Genomic DNA, 17,055 nt, shown 5'->3' with positions numbered 1-17,055 from the left:
AGCATTTCCAGAACCAGTGTAGGTCAAGCCTTGGAGGGCTTTATCTCAAACATGTGACTGAGCTGGACCAGTCCTTGTGTTTATTCACATGTTCTTTAAGCAATTCAAACCCTTCCGCATGCTTCATTCAATCCCACCAAAAACTACGTTGTACCGTGTAGGAAGGATTTAGACAAAAAAGTTGAAAACAAGCAAATAGAAACGAAAACCCCACAAATTAAAAAGAGAGAATTAAAATTGGAAAATACTCACTCAATGTCTGCCATTTTAGTCAATAAATGTATTCGAACTGAAGATGGAAAGTCAACTAGGGGGTAAAACAAAATCAAATGAGTGAGGTCTGTCAAGCCCTACTGTTTAAAAAAATCCCAGAAGCATGAGTCTAAACGTCAAATGAATAACACAACTTTTCTTGAAGTCCCAGATCACTGGATACCACACCTCTAAGGAAGTAAAAATTGTATAGGTTTTCAGTTTCTATCCACTCCATTTTGTGAGTATTCATAGTGAAGCCAAGAAAAGAAAAATTAGATTCCAGAGTGATCCTAAGAGCACAGAAGAATCATCAACACTGTTCTTTTAGCAACTGGGTAGCTCTGTAAGTTAACATGAAAGCTGAGTTCTCACTTGCTCTCCCAATTTTTAAAACCACCTTGATTTGTAAAAGTCGATTTATGCTCAGCTTCCACGTGCAGAACCGGCTTGAGCCAGCCATGGTCTCGGGCAGAAGTTAACGTGCCGTCCACCAGCAGGGAAGAGGCTGGTAAAAGCACCAGTGGACTAGTCATGGATCTGGGGACCAACGATCATGGGCCCAGCTGTGCGGTTGGCTGCTGTGAGGAAGAACTTTTCCAAAAGGCTGCACGACACATCCCCTGGAGAGATGAAAAATCCTGACGCCCAGTTCACCCCCAACTGAACTAGTCGGGACAGGGGACTGATTCCTACATGCTGCCGAGACTGAGAACCAATTCTCTGTATAGAAGATACGATCGAGTGTGGGACGTAAAACGGTTTAGTTAAGACAACTTTGGTTTACGTGCAGATCGATCTTCTCTCTCTCTCCTTGTGGGGAAAATATTCTTTTAGAAATGTGAATTAAAACATACTACTTATTGCTGTAAAATACAAACCCTTAGAGGAAATAGTTAGCCTTCAGGAGTTTCTACTTTCTCCCCAGCAGTTCTTGAGGTTCAAGTATTATTGGAACAAAGTTTTAAATAACAATGAGGGGTCAGGTTTATACTTTTTCATTATTGTTTCTTTGCTTCAAAAGTGAAAGTTTCATGTTCTCTCTCTAACCACCCTTAGTTACAAAGCATGCCGCCTCCACAGCTTCTAAACTAGGGAATAATGTAAGTTACCTCTGTGCACAAACAAGTGTATCTCTGTCAGGATATCATGTAATGCCAACCCCTTCAGAGTTTTCAATTCCATAATATCTAAAGAAGAGTTAAGGCAAAGGGAACAAGTTCCAGAACAAACATGCTGCAGAGTTTTGAATCCAAAGCCCGGTGACTTTTGAAAGGAGGGCTTTTAATTCCAACATAGTTGTTTTCTTTGATCTGAAACTGTACATGTTGAACCCCAATTCTTAATTTTATGTTTTCATCTTCAGTAGGGGCTTTCTAAAACATATATCTGTCTAGTAGAGAACAGAGCCAAATGCATTCCCCGAAAGGCTTTATATTACTACACCTAGCTTTTAATTTCACAGCAAAATGAGTAACAAAGACCATTTGAAAATGACTGCATCTTCCATCCTAAGGTCTAACTGCGTCTCTCCCATCTGTGAGTGAAATGGCTTCCAGCTGTACCGAGGCCAGAGCCCCTCGTGAAGCTTTGGGGCATTAAAGACAAGTACTGATTTCACCTATACCCATCTTGCTCCCATTACGAGCTGACCAGAGTCACACCACCAACTGTCTTTTGCCAGTAGGGCACAGGTTCTGGCTGTAGCCTGAGCTCCTAGGGCCAAGTTCAGGGCATGGGCATGTGATGCACTGTCGGCAGGACACGGGAAAGGATACTTCTGTAGGCTGTGGTGAAGTCTTGATTCAGCATCCAGTCCAGAATGTTGGCGATGTCTGACTTGAGCGGGTGCCCCGTGCAGGTGTAGACAGTCTCCTCTGTCACCTTCCCAAAGGCCATACTGGTGCTCTGTGCAGACAGGGAGAAAATCACAGTGGCTGTCAAAGCAGCCGCCAAATCTGTAGGCAGGTCGGGAGGGAGCTGCTGAGGCAGCAGCGCCGCAAGGACCCAGGAGAATTCCAACCCTGTATGTTCACACGGGTGAGGCCAGCCTCGCCAGAGGATGCTGCAGCTTGCTGGCTGTGTTACAGCCGCCGAACCCTTCCCTATCGTCCCCTTGTTTGCAACAGATTATTCTTTCAATTAATCAAACACGAAGGTGGTGGGGAGACCGCTGGCACATTATGAGATCGAGGTCTTACCCAGTTCTAGATTTCTGAATTTACTGACTGGCTGTCCGTTGCTTATCTCTTTCTTGAAAAACTGTTCCAAAGCAACCACCTGAGATTTGCCATGAGTAGCACTGTACCTGCAAAATGTTCAGAGCCCTTCGCATATCTCCACTGGAAAGAGTGACAAGTGCTTTCATCCCGTCTTCACTTATATCAACTCTGAAAGGAAACAGGCAGAAGGGATGGAGAGGCCTCTGAGAGCACAGGCATTCACCAAGGGAACAAGAAGGCCTGGGATGATTAAGGTTTTGAAATAATGAAAGAAAAAAAAAAAGGAAGGATGGAGTTAACTATACTCTCCTGATCTATAGGATCGAGAATTCACTCTGGTTTTGGGCAATGATGCTTTCACATTAACAGTAACAGCCCACTCAAAGTCTAGAACGACGCTCAGTCAGGACCGAGCACTGCTATGTTGAACTGGCTTTGAACTACGTTCTCTGGAGAGGAGAGAGCACTGGTGAGACGTGTGATCGTAGAGCCAAAACCTCCTTTCAAATCAGCAATAGCTCAGGTTGGCCACTTGCTTCGCATCTGATTACACGGAATGTAATATTTCAGTACCTTCCCTTCTAGTCAAAAAAGGCTAGAGGCATCTGAGCAGAAGGGACTTGGCAGCAAGCAGTTTCCAATGACAAAAGAAGAGGAGGAGGAAACTGGGACAGCTTCCGGGGCAGGAGAATGGAAGACTCAAGACCCAGATGACATTTGATTGTCCATGACATACCTGAGAAAATGACAGCAGCTAACAGACGCTGATGTCTATCCTGTGCTCGGTACTCTGCTAAGTCATTTACAAACATCACCTTTAAATGTGAACCAGCCAGTCATCCCAAATCCCAACTTACACTACACTCAGTCCCCAAGACCTCGCCTTTCCTGCTTTTCAATATACTTACTTTTCTTCTTCTACAACATGTTCCAGGCGGGGAACCATGAGTTCAGGAGTCAGGGGACCGAATCGGAACCTTGTGCACCGGGACTGCAAGGCGGGGATGATCTTGGACAGATAGTTACAGATGAGGCAAAATCTGGTATTTTCAGTAAATTTCTCAATCACTGGCAAGAGAAAAGAAAGCCTCCTCACATCCATTCTCAGTCTTCAAAGGACCCAGACGTCCTGAATTTTTCTATGGTCACATGAAGAGTACAGGAAACAAGTACAACAACTGACGAATGCAGACAAGTGGGGATGCTACTGTCGTGAGAGTGGGTGTCACTGGGGTGGTCGGGACTGGAGATCAGCCACTTTCCAAAGCTGACAAGTGTGTCCCCACAGTATTTTATAAAATGCTTCCTTTTTTATGATTTGCCATGATTCTGGTGCTCTTGCCATCCCATTCCATTAGGATACGAGATCCAGTATTCCTGTTCTTTTGCATAAAATTCTATTTGATAGGTTGATGATGCTCCACCTCCACCTCCTACTAGGTGAGGAAGGGGTACCTTTTCTCAGACCTTCCAGTGGACCTTGTCTCAAAGCCTTAGAGCCTCAAAGAAGAGTAACAACCTGAATTCAGAGATGTTTGTGACACCCGTTTCATTCGAGAGGTATCCAATATTTTGCACAGGGATCTGCCCAGACTGACAGTCACTCTCCAGAACAAGATGCGAAAGAAAGACTGCCAAAGCTTCTGGGACCAGAAGATATTCTGTCCTCCTCCTCCTCTCTGTAAACATTGGCTCCAACCCACTCCTTCTCCCCAGAACTCCTAAAGATCATCCTTCTCTCTAGATGATTACTTTAAGGAGAGAGATTGTGAATGTCCTCTCCAAGAAATTAACTGCCCCAGGCCCCTTAAGACAGAAAAATCACAACATACTCCCCCTCCCCTGCCAAATCAGTCACTTGGCAAGCAGTGAAGTAATGTCAGTTTTCTGAGTGTGACTAAAATTCCAGTATTATTTTCTTGGCTCTTTCACATCTAAGGGCACCAATAGCAGAAAGGGCTATCCAGCAGTTTAGGAATGAAAGACTTTCCTTAACCTTCCATTGAACAATACAAATTCCCAGCCCTGAAACTGAACCCAGCTGAAAAGGAGGATGCAACACCAGTGTCTGGTCATACTCAGAAGTCTCAAAAGGGTTTTTGTCTTTAAGCTGCTGAAAGGGAAAACCCCCAATACGGAGATATTTTTTCTGGCTCATCAGATGGGATACAAGGAGAAAAGTATATGGAGATTTCTCTGGGCCGGATGATGAACAAAATTGAAAACAAGGCATGTCATTTCTCATGTCTAAAGTTCCTAATTCCCCTTCTGATGTGCTCATCGGCCGACACACTGTACTTGGCAGCTCTTACCTCTCCGCAAGGCATTCTGGGCATCTTGAGTCATGGCATCAGCTTCATCCAGGATCACTAGTTTAAAGCCTTTCCTAGGAAAAACAGATGGTACCATCCAAAGATTTCTTCAATCTCACTTCAACTTCCAGACCCAAATCTACATCTTCACATTTGTGCTGTCAGGCCCTGTTTCGTAAGAGTCCATTTCTCCCAGAACTATGACCAAAGCGGACTTGGCCCATCACTCCTCCAACCCCTCTTCCACACTGTATCCTGTCACCGCCACCTGAGCTCATGCCTGTCTTTTCACCCTTTTTTTCTAGACCCCATCCTAGTTATCCATTCTGATCACAATTCATTTTTGTGTATATTCAAACTAGTTCATCTAGGCCTAGGATGTTTTATCAGGCCTCAGTTGACTAATAAAATGAAGTTAGTGCTTCTCCCAAGAATTTGCTCATATTGACTCAGATTTATATTTTATTTTAATATTTGCATTTTAACATTTTTTTTTTTGTTACCACCAACCCTGTACTTTAGCTGTTTTTCATGGATGCTTTTGGCACAGTCATTTTTTTAACCTTTACAAACTGGCAAAGGAGGGGATCAAAAAAATTAGGCTCTATCATCTCTCTGATCAAAATACCTAGGGAGAGAAATTACACAATGTTTCTTACTTAAATATTGTCCTTGTGCTAGCAAAGCTCAGGATTGGTCCCCGAACGATATCTATTCCTCGGTCGTCTGAAGCATTCAGCTAAATGTGAAAGAAAGAAGCCAGAATAAATAAAAAACATGTTGGTGTGTTATCTATGAATTAGTGTAGCTTTTCATCAACCCAGCTCACCAAGCTCGATCTTCAGGTCTAATGACAACTAAGAAATAATCACCATGAAAAAACAAGATCACAATTGTATTTAAAACTCAGCTCACTAGATCATTACATTATGCTGTGAAAGGTAAACGTTTGATTTTCCTCCCTCTTCTCAAGGACAATCACTGACATACTCTGGAGGAATAATTAATTGGCCTGGTCATAGTGAATAGCACCTCTGGCATAAGCAGAATGATGCTAATTTTAGCTACCACATCTAGAACAACCCAGAAGTTACCAAGGTTTTAATATACTGAGGTAAGAACATCAGTGGCTGTAAAGTTCTAAGTTCTATAACAAAAAAAGTTGACCTTTTTTCTTGTAATAGACAATATTTAGAATTTTGTTATCAGTCAAGTCCCAGCAATGAACAGATGGCAAACTCAAATTCAGTAATTTAAAGAGAAGTATATGGAGAGATATTTATAAAGTTGGTGGTGAGGTGTGGGGAAACCACAAGGGCTCTGAAATAACTCAGGGATTACTGGGGCCTATTGCCAACCCAAGTCTTATGGGGTGAGTGGGGGAGTGGTGTTGTCACCTGGAGAAGGCAGTGTAATGTACCCTGCAGGTGGGGATGCTGTCAGCCTGTGGTGACCCCCAGAGCAGGACCAAGCATCATTCTTTCCCCTGACTCCTGCCAGCACCCCTACTGACCAAACCTAACCAGAGGGCAAAAGGGCTTGAAGTCAACACAGCTCAGTCTTCTGGGGCAAGAACCAGGTGCAGCGATGTGGAGAAGTGATCTGGAAGGGCGCGTGGGACGTAGCCAGCAACTGAGTGAACACTCACTGAGCGACCACTGAGTGGGTATAAGTTGGCAACAGCAAATACCTAGCCCTATAACTGCCCTCTAGCTAATGTCAACCCAGGCCAAAATGCCAAATATAGAAAAAAGTGAATTGAAAGTTTTTATGTCTGCTTCTTTCCCAGCCCCCAAAGGGACAACTTAATTAGTAAAGTAAAACAAAACCAGCAGAACTAAAGAGACTGGAGTCCTTTGTCCAGTAAGAATAGTCCTCTTATTTACCTCTAAGACCATAGAGCCAAATTCTTTATCTTTGTATAGCTGTTTAGCACAGGCTAGGATGGTGGATGTCTTTCCTGTCCCTGGAGGGCCATAGAGAAGCAGGTGTGGCAGTCGGTCTTCACTGATGAATTTTTGAACTGAGGATAAGGAAGAAAGACACCATCAGTTTCTGAGAGTTGCTTCATTCACTGTGGGCCCTTGAGTTGGGCTGAATACATTTCAATCCTCTGTTCAGATCAGAGGCAGATGCAGAAATAAAAAATCTGAAGGATTCAATGTTTATAGCAACATTCCATAAAGTTCAAATCAGATTCTTCGAAGTTCTTACTCAGCAGAGACAACATCACCAAGAAACGTATACAGGTCCTTCAACTAGAATAGCAACTGACACATGGATGCTTACTGGTACTCAAAATGTCTTGATGAGAAATGAGATCATTCAGTGCCTGTGGCCGGTATTTTTCAACCCTGTAATACAATTTAGCATGGATTACAATATATAAATGCAAGAACATTTTATCATGTACCAAAAAATCCTTTCATATACTAACTAAAAGAGGAAGAGAAACAAAACCCTTTAAATTTGAATACAGACCTGTGGTTCTCAACCAGAGGTGATTTTGTCCTCCAGGGAAAATTTGGTGATATCTGGATACATTTTCAATTGTTATAGTTGGGTGGAAGGTGCTATAGGCATCTAGTGGGTAGGCACCAGGGACGTTGCTAAACATCCTACACTGCACAGGACAGTCCCCATCCCTCTCCCAAGTATCTAATCTAAAATGTCAATAAATGCTGAGGTTGATAAACTCTGCTCTCATTTCAACTGTCTGCCTATAATCCCAACCTGGATGGGTACCTGTTATTTCAAAGTGAATTCAAAATTGAATTCATATCTGAGTATAGAGCAACAGATATATGGATAAATAAATAGTGACATAGCCACACGATGGAATATTATGTAGCCATAAAAGTAAATGGAATGTGGTACTCACTACAACAAAGAAGCTAGTCACTAAAAGTCACATATTGATTGTATTTATATGAAATATCCAGAATAGGCAAATTCATAGAGAAAGAAAGTAGATTAGTGGTTGCCAAGGGGCTGAGGGAAGTGGGAAGGGGGCGTGACTATCATTGGGTATGGGGTTTCCATCTGGGGTGATTTAAAATTGAGGAACTAGATAGTAGAATGGTTGCACAATGTTCTGAATCTACTTAATGCCACTGACTTGTACGCTATAAAATAGTTACAATTGTAAACTGTATGTTACGTGTTTTTACCACGATAAAAACAAAATGAACTCGTTATTAGACAAGACTAGAGTTTTCAGAAATCAAGACAACTCCCATCAGTCTTTAAAACATCGTTAGGACATAGGTGTAGAAGTAGGATGGTTAAGAGCCCAAGCTCTTAATGCAGACCACTTGGGTTCAAATGCAAACCTATTTTCTAGCTCTGGACCTTAGGCAAGTCATTTAATCATTTTGGTTGCATTACTCCAATTGTAAAATTGGAATAATAAAGAATACCTACCACCTATGGTCTTTGAAAAGATCAAACATCTAGTGGGTGCCTGATAATCTAATAGAAAGCCCTTTAAATAAAAGTTAAGTAGGGAATGTTATTTTTATTCTAGTTTAGAATTTGACCAGTAATCGCATCGAAGATTCTGGCAAGAGAGAAGAGGAGGACATTTTGGTACGGTGGGCAATGCAGTGTTAGAAGACGCGGGATCAAACTCCTATGCTGTCACCCAGGTGCGAAAGCCGCTTTCCTCTTCGGGAAAAGAAATGGGGCGGGGTGTGGGGGCGGGGACAGGGAGATCAGGCAAGTCATAAATAGAGCCGACGGGGACTGGGGATTTGGGGCTGTCAAGGCGAACCTCTATGGCTCCGTCCCGGCTGCAAGTTCAGGGGCAGCGGGGCGAGATCCGGCTGGGGCCGGGTCACTTGCCCACCCGACTACTGCCTTCCGGAGCGGCCGACCCCCTTCCCCGCACCAGCCGGGCCTTCTCCTACCAGGGCAGGTTCCTGATCTTGGCCGCCGCGGGCTGCTGCTGTTGCTGCTTGTGTGCTGAGGTTTCCATGACGGGGTGATGAAGGTGTCGGGATCGGCTGGGGTGGTCGCATCCCCCAAGGGCCTGCACAACTACTAGCCCGAACCTAACTCCGGGAACCCGCACTTAGAGTTCGCGCGCAAAAGCAAATCTCGCGAGGTTAAGCTGCTGCTTCCGACTTCCTTTCTCGGTCCCGCCCCTCTCTGTTGCTAAGGCGCCGGTTGCCTGGTTACCGCGAAGCGCGGGCAGCCGACTTCTCTCCCGCTCTCCGCTTCTAGTCCGCGCTGCCCTCTCTCCGGTGCAGAGAGGCTTCCTGAGCTCAGTGAGAGGGGAGCCAGGGAGCGGCCAAGCCACCCCTGCAACCGCCAGTCATCATTACAAATTAAAGTCTCGTTGCCAAAGCCAACTCTAGTCATTGCCAAAGTTCAAACACTTGCCGTTCAAAGGAGCAGAAGGCTGCCAGCACTAAAAAAAAAAAAAAAAACCCAAATAACACGGCCAGTGCTTGAATACAGATACCAGATGAAAAAAGGCTCGAAAAACCTTCTGGCCCCAAAGCTGGGAGGTGAGTACTTCGAATTGAAAAACAACTCCAAACACATACAGCTCCAATCTCTCCCTAATCCATGTCCCTCACCCAACATAATTTAGAGAACCAATCTCCAGAAACAAGTCCAGATGAAAACAAAAAAATAAACTTCCAATTAGGTTAATGTGTGTGACTTGAAAGGGCTAGTTAATAGGCATAGAGGACAGGGGCCCTATGATCTGAAGTTACTGCAGAGAATGGGGATCAAAAATTGTAGTGTTTTTTTCCTGAGATGAGGGGATTATGGATCACTTTTATTTTCTTCTACTTTGCTGATTTGTATTTCCCAGCAATGAGTGTCTAGTAAATCCATAATAAAGTTATTTTGTTTGTTTGCTCTACATGTTGAGAAAGACAATGCTGGGAGGAAATGCAGCTGGGCAGGGGTCAGAGTGTTCTAATTCAGAAGTAGCCACTCCTTGCATCTAATTACATCGCTGTCACCTGTATTAGGAACAGAATAGGGAGACAGTGGGCACATACATGATGGCAGTTATGGCTTCACTCTAGCCCCTGCCTGGGGAGTCAGAAGAAGGGGGTCAGGTGTGCCTTGTGGTATGACAGTTCCTCTACTCTCTGCTTCCTCCCATGCCAGTTCTAATAGTAATTGTTCAGATCATTAGCATGGCACTTTTTCCATTTAGCTTGGGGCAGGTTGCTTCTCTCCTCTTCCAATAATATCTACCCCAAAATGATTGTGAGGATTAAATGAAATAGCATATGTGACAGCACATTGCCACCTTACTCTCTCTTTCCCTTCTAACACGCTGTCCACCTATCTGTTCTTGTTCCGAATGTTCCCTCTTAAACAAGACCTAAGGAATTGGCTGGTGCGACTATGCCTGTGAGGGTTAATTTTATGTGTCAACTTGACTGAGCTAAGAGAGCTGGTAAAACATTATTTTGGGGGTGTGTCTGTGAGGGTGTTTCTGAAAGAGATTGGTATTTGGGTAGACTATGAAGATCACCTGCACCAATGCAGGTGGGCATCATCCAATTCATTGAGGGCCTGAATAGAAAGAAAAGGCAGAGGAAGGGTGAATTTGCTTTCTTTTTGAACTAGGACATCTGACTTCCATCTTCTCCTGCCCTCAGACACCTGTGTTCTTGTTCTCAGGCCTTTGGATTCAGACTAAATTACACCACCCACTTTCCTTCGTCTTCAGTTTGCAGACAGCAGATTGTGGGACTTCTTGGCCTCCATATTCATGTGAGCTAATTCTTATGATATATATATATATATTAGATAAATGTGAATATATAAAAAATTAAAAATATATTTAAAATGAAAAATAGTTATTACATATAACTTATTAATATATATTGTTAATACATAATACATTATATGTTAATAGTATGTTTATTGTGTAATATAGAATATAGAAATATATTTTAAAATATACATAAGCATAAACATCAATATAAATTATATACACACACATATATATTTTTTTTCTATCGGAGAATCCTAACTAAAATGCTATAACCTGGACTTATTCAGTCATTATGGTAAGAGCCGTATTGCCTTGGGGCCTTTGCATTAGAAACCTGATGCCACCAATTCCTTGAGCTAGAAGATGCAAACAAGATTGGACCAAATTCTCATAAAACTCTGTGTGCAACTGCTATTCAGTTTGCTTGGAATGCAGAATTTTTCTGTGTGACATTACATTATATATTTACAAGGTTATCCACAGTAGATTAGAATATATTTACAAGGTTATCCACAGTAGATTGGAAGCTAATTGAGAGGCTAAGCTTTGACTTATTCACCACTGTACTCCCGGTGCCTGGAACAGTGTCCTGGTTCAAAGGAAGCACTCAGTAATTGTTCAATGAGTGAATGATAATAGCTGATTTTCACTAGAGAATTCCTATAGGCTAGACACTGTTCTAAGTGCTTTACGTTTATTATACTCACTCAATTGTTGTGATAAGCTGAAGCTATTGGCCTGGTTACATAGACATGTTAAATAACTTGCCCATGTTCTGACTACATATCGGGGGCAGAACTGGATCTTAATCAGATAATGTGATTCTATAGCCTAAGCTCTTAGCCTCTACACTAGTGTGGTCCTTGGACCAGCAGCAGCAGCATCCTGTGGGAACTTGTTAGAAATGTTCATTATTCTTCCTCCCACCCCAAACCCATCTAATTTGAAACTGTGGGGGTGGGCCCAGCCCTCTCTGTTGTGACAAGCCCTCCAGGGGATTCTGATGCAATTAGATTTGAGAACAACTGCCCTACACTCTACTGCTTCTCAGCCTTTGAGCTCTCCATGACTTGAATTTCTAAGAGAAAGAATGGGTACTCACTTGCACGTTATGGAAAAACAAAGGAGTCCTATTAAATGTCATTTGTGTACCGGTGCGGTTTTGTTTGTTTCTGTTTTTGCTATTAATTGAAGCTATAGTCCTTTGGTCAAGTTACTTAGTATATTTTTGGACCTCAGTATTGGCACCTGTAAAATGATAAGGGCTGGAGGCTGGACTAGAGAGAGAGAGAGAGATGGCATCGAAAGGACCTGAGGATTTTTTTAAAAATTCCAATGCCGGAAGTCCAGCCAGACCAATTAAACTGGGCCTTTGGGGGTAGGATCTAGCATTGGCATTTTAAAAGCTTACCAAATGATTCTAATATTCGACCAAAGTTGAACTACTGCCCTAGACTAAGCCAATCACAGCAACCCTGGTCTCCTGATTGACTTACAGGGTGACCATGTGACCCAGTTCTGCCCAATGAGATGTCAGGGGAAATAGGGGCGGCACCTTTAGGAAACTTTCCTCATTACTTTGTTGATCCTTGCTGTAGGCCATCTCCAGCCTCTCTCTCAGTGCCAAAATTCTGTCACTTTTAAGGGAAGAAGAGAGATGAAGACCAGGATTATGAGCTCCCATCTCTATAAGTAGCCTGGAAGTTGAGATATAGGAGGGTTGAGTGGAAACTATGTCCTGCCTCAAGGGGGTAGAGTTTGTAGATGGAACATTTAAGCAGAAAAGGAATGTAGCAATGAAATATTAAATAATGTACAATCAGTGGGAGGCAGGCCGGACAACCTGACTTGGAAAATGGGACAAAGATAGGCCATAGAACCAAAACCATGGTCGAAATTATTACACGGAACCCAGCCAATAAGGCAACTGCTGCAGACCTTCAGAAGCTACTTCCCTGCGGTCCCTAGAATCTGGATGTTGCTTTCACTGTTTCTACTGTCAGAAAGAATTCACCAATTCTCCCCTGTACTGGATTCTTCCTAAAACTAATGCTGCATTTAAAAGCCCCTGGGGAGACATGTCAAATTGGCCAGGCCTGGGTTGCATGCTAGTGAGTACCTGGTAGACAGTTTAAATGGTGAGAATAACATCGGCCTCCCACCAAGCCTTGTGAACTGGAAACAGTCCCTGAACATAGTAGAGGGGTTCAGATGCTGGTGGCCAAAGGATCACAAATGTCCACTACACCAGTATTTGGCCATTCGGGACAGCAGCCAGATGTCGCCAAACGTGATTTTTTAAGAGAAACTAGAAATTTGGATTTTTGTGTGAAATTCCTGTATGTTAAACGTTGGCATCTAGGTTTTTAAAAAACTGATGGCCGAGCAAAAATGTGACTTTTGATTTCTCAAGTTTAGATAGATGACTGGGCAAAAGATAGAGTAATTTCTTCTTACCTTCTCCCTTGATTTTAGATCTTTTGGAGACTTGAGGGCAAATCAAGCTGATATCTCCATGCGGATTGAGACACTGATGAGTATAGGCACAAACTTTTCTTATATAATCAGAACCAGATTGAAAATGCTTTAATAAAACATCAGGTCCTGGAGATGGCAGGATCAGAGGTTACAAACAAAATTACCAATGAAAGGCATTTGCTCTCGAAATTGAATTAGGGAAAGGGAGCCCTGGATTTTATTACTCTCATCTTTGGAACGAACTTGGCTTTGGACACAGCACTTACTGCCTTCAATTATTTTTAAGACTTGTTTTTATGAGAGAATGGGATGCGAGGCTATCTTTGGAAGATGCTGGCAGAAGAAAATCAAACTGGGTCTTTCTCCTGAATGTGTTTATACTGGTGAAATCATGTTTAAACGAAAAGCAAGGACTTGATGGAGGAAAAAAAATCTCAGAGCAATTTCAAGAGTCTGTATAAGGGGAAGGTCTATCTTCTTTGGTGACTACAGCAAAATCATTGAATGATAAGGAATTTAAGTCCTCAGATCTTTTGAGGCACTTACATCCTCCAACTACCTTTACTTGTCAGAAGCCCCCAAATGCCCCACAACAAGGCTTAAGGACATTTATTCATCATCCTCTAACTTTTGTTATTTGAATAACTGCTAAATAATTATTTATCAATTCCTGAATCTGATTCTCTTTAAGTTTGAGATTAAAGCGGTAACTCACATGAGTTTGCTCCATGATACTTGGGTTCAAAAAAAAAATTTCACATTTCTCAATTTTTCTAAACTAAATATGTTTAGCTCAGGTCCTCCACTGTTCCTTCCTCAAGCCAAGATAGTTTGGAAATCCAGTCTATGGGGGGTTGGGAGTTGCGTTCCTCCTCTTCGCTAGGGTCATTTAAGAAGCCTAAGAGGTTGTAGGTAAATAGGCCAGAAAATATGGGTAAGGCTTCAGTTCTTCCTGTAGTCCGTCGGAATAGATGCTGTTTGTACAGACTGAAGTGACTCCTTTGAAGACGGGCAGCTCTGCTGAGAATAGTGTCCTTTCGCTCAGTGTACAACTCGGCTACTCAGAATTTTTGCCGTTGCTTCCAGTGGCACAGGGTTTGACCTTTAGACTTTCCTGTGCCCTTCCTTTGAAGTCCTACCTACTCCTCACCCCTTATTACTCAAAGTGGGGTCCCAGGAACAACAGTATCCACACTGCTTGGGATCTTGTTAGAAATGTAGAATCTCTGGACCCACCTCAGATCTTCTGAATCAAAACTGCATTTTAACAAGGTCTCCAGGCAATGTGTGTGCACATCTCAGTCAATAAGCCCTGGATACCACATAATGTATCTCTTATCCCCCCATCCTGTTCCTCTCTGCTGTTCTGCATCCCTTGTGTGGAATTCCTTAGGGAACTGGGCTTCTCTTCTCTCACATAACACCTCCACCTCCTTCCCTCTAAGGACATAGCATTTTGATAATTCAACTCCAAGTCTCAAAGTTCCTGGGCATCCAAGCTCCCCTGAGCCAGGCAAACCCAGCAGCCTAGGACTATGAGGTTTAATTGCTTGGGGGTGGGGGGGGGTGGAATCTCCCTTAGTCTTTGCGATGAGTCTACAGTAGAAAATAAGTCCAGTTAATTTCTCAATCACATTATTCCATCACACTAATAATAGGCCCTCCAGGCTGGTAAAATTTTTAAAATATTTTTTTTCTGGAATCTTTCCTGATTCTGCTTGAAGTCCAGCATAATTGCCTGGGCTGGAATTTCTGGAGTCATAATAAAAAAGAAAGAAAGAAAAAAAAAAAAAGAAAAGAAAAGAAAGAAGTGTTAATAAGGAGGTGAGGGAAGTGTCCTTCCATTATCCCGGCTCTGTGTGGTGTGGGTCCAGCCATGGCCCACTCTGCTGGTGGGTTCGTGAGGGTGAAAACGCAGAGGCAGGAAGGCAGTTAGGTGTGTACCTGTTGTACAATATGGATGCAAAGCAAGGGTACTGTTTGCCTCCCCTCTCTCATGCTAGTAGGGACCCTGGGAGATGTAATGAAGGGAGAAATAGATCTTAATATTGGCAAAAGACTGTAGATTCAATTTGAGGATGAATAGTAATAAGAAAATGCAAATTACTATCATTATTTACATTGCATGGCAGAGTTACACAACACTTTATTATACAGTAGATGCTACACGAAGAACTGCTATTTATAGACATTTCATCCCATTCCTGCAGTCCCTCTACACTCACTCTTTCAAAGCATTTGGCCCAAGTTCAATGTCAGTGCGACTTAAACACGGATAATTTAAATAAATGCAATGCCGAAAAGTAAAGCAAAAGAGTAGTGCTGAAAACTGATGAGCCAAGGCTGCCCCAAGTCAATGTGGAGGAGAATTTTTTAAGTTGCAGATATTTTAAGCACTTCAAAGATGTAGATGGTCAAAATATATTTAAAAAAAAACTCTTTCAACTTATGAGGAAGTGTATTTTTTTAAGGGGAGTCACCTTAGAATTAAATCTTGTTCCAAACTGAAGAGACATGGCAGATGTGCCGAAAATTAAAATATTTGGCATGTTCATTAATACAAAGATTTGAAAATTGCGTCTTAAAAAGTCTTGAAATTTAAAGGTCATTTAAAGTACAGATTTTTTTAAACATTTAACAAAAGCAAATTTCTTTCTTAAAGTGGTATCTAATTAAAGTTTCCTGAGTCTAATGGGAGTAAATTATTTTATACCCTCTGCTTTAATTTTTTTCTTAATTTAAGGGGTATTGGACAAAAACAACATTCAATATGTCATATTTTGGCAAATGTCAACCAGAACTGGCTTGTTAAATATGGGTTATCTTCAGTTTGTGCCAATTAATTAAAAATGTTTTCTTAATGCGAAATTTAAATAAGTTCTTGGTTTTTATACAACTTCTAATTTTCTTCTGTTGCTCAGGTGATTTAAAATTATAATTGAGAATAAATTTTGCAAAATTAACACATAAAAGGGCATCACTGGAAATGTTTTCCATTGCACAATTCCAACACCATGGAAGTGGTTGGCGTATTTGCATAGTCACAGAACTTAATTCCATACGTACATATTTCAAAATTATCCATCTGCTTAACACCAGGAAGGGTTTTCAATGGTAAGATCTCTATGTACCCGACTGTGGAGAACTTGGTGTGATAAAATTTGCAAAATCAAAATCGTGTTATTTTTTAAAAACAATTAGTGGGACTAGAAAGTTATTCCAAGACTGCAATATGGTATTATCAGAACAAGACAACAAGATAATTCATTCACATCTCCCTGTACTCCTAAGTGACCACCAGGGAAAAGACACACAGAGGTAATAAACTAAAGGTAATCCCTCAGATCCTAAAGACAAGGTAGATCTAGCTTACGCTTTAATATTAATCAAGGGAGACTGAACCTTCTCTCTTGAAATCGCAAGCGCTGAAAAATAATAGCGATGTTCAAATACTGCCCTAAATAGATTTCTGTTGGGAAAGTACCTTGACATATTTAATCCAAGTATCACAAACTATCCTAATACTACTACTAAACTATAGTTGATAAGCTCTGCCGTTGATTTGTAGCAACTCAATAAATGGAATGGGTGCTATTTATTTGGATAAAGTGGCTATGGTACATTGTCTGCAAAGGTGGCTGCCAACAGTTCCTCCCATCCCTATGGGTAGTTGAAGCTCGTCCACTAAAGAGGTGGTCTGTTTCCTCAGTCCTTGAATCTAGGCTGGACTTTGACTTGCTTTGACAAATAGAATGTGGTGGAAATGCTGTTCTGGGACTTGTAGGCTGAGCCCCATATGTTTTAACCTTAACTAGAGGGGATGCTATCTGCCATGTCAAGAAGCCCAGGCTATCCTGCTGGGGAAAGAGGCCAAAAGGAGGGGCTGCAGGAACCTGGCCAACAGCCAGAAAGGAGGCCCCAGACACACCAAGGAGTCCAGCCCACATCATAAGAAAGGAGGGCCCAGCTGTCCTATACGGTCCCCAGTTGTTTGAGCCATTCCAGCTGAAGTCACAGCCCTGTGACTGAGGCCAGCTTGGAT

At 42.2% G+C, this 17,055-nt stretch overlaps 1 protein-coding gene and 1 long non-coding RNA gene across 2 annotated transcripts; one reads left to right on the top strand and one right to left on the bottom strand.

Annotated features, from left to right (window-relative positions):
• Positions 1 to 240: 240 nt before the first annotated feature.
• RFC5 (replication factor C subunit 5) lies at positions 241 to 8,922 on the bottom strand. The gene is made up of 10 exons (XM_011355849.2): positions 8,695 to 8,922; positions 7,076 to 7,140; positions 6,673 to 6,809; positions 5,446 to 5,525; positions 4,787 to 4,860; positions 3,383 to 3,542; positions 2,561 to 2,642; positions 2,031 to 2,160; positions 1,365 to 1,442; positions 241 to 307 (listed from the first exon to the last, which is right to left on the bottom strand). Exons 1-10 carry the CDS (start codon positions 8,760 to 8,762, stop codon positions 249 to 251), a joined length of 933 nt encoding a protein of 310 aa, XP_011354151.1. The 5' UTR covers positions 8,763 to 8,922; the 3' UTR covers positions 241 to 248.
• LOC111736982 lies at positions 5,534 to 10,538 on the top strand. Its single transcript, XR_002779315.1, has 4 exons — positions 5,534 to 5,900; positions 8,313 to 8,433; positions 9,011 to 9,297; positions 10,439 to 10,538. It is a non-coding gene; the product is annotated as an uncharacterized LOC111736982 (long non-coding RNA).
• Positions 10,539 to 17,055: the final 6,517 nt, after the last annotated feature.

This window comes from Pteropus vampyrus, unplaced genomic scaffold (assembly GCF_000151845.1).
Source record: "Pteropus vampyrus isolate Shadow unplaced genomic scaffold, Pvam_2.0 Scaffold23, whole genome shotgun sequence".
In the NCBI taxonomy this organism is placed as follows: Eukaryota; Metazoa; Chordata; class Mammalia; order Chiroptera; family Pteropodidae; genus Pteropus; species Pteropus vampyrus.
The sequence above is the reverse complement of the archived record's forward strand: the minus strand, read 5'-3'. Positions and strand labels throughout refer to the sequence as shown.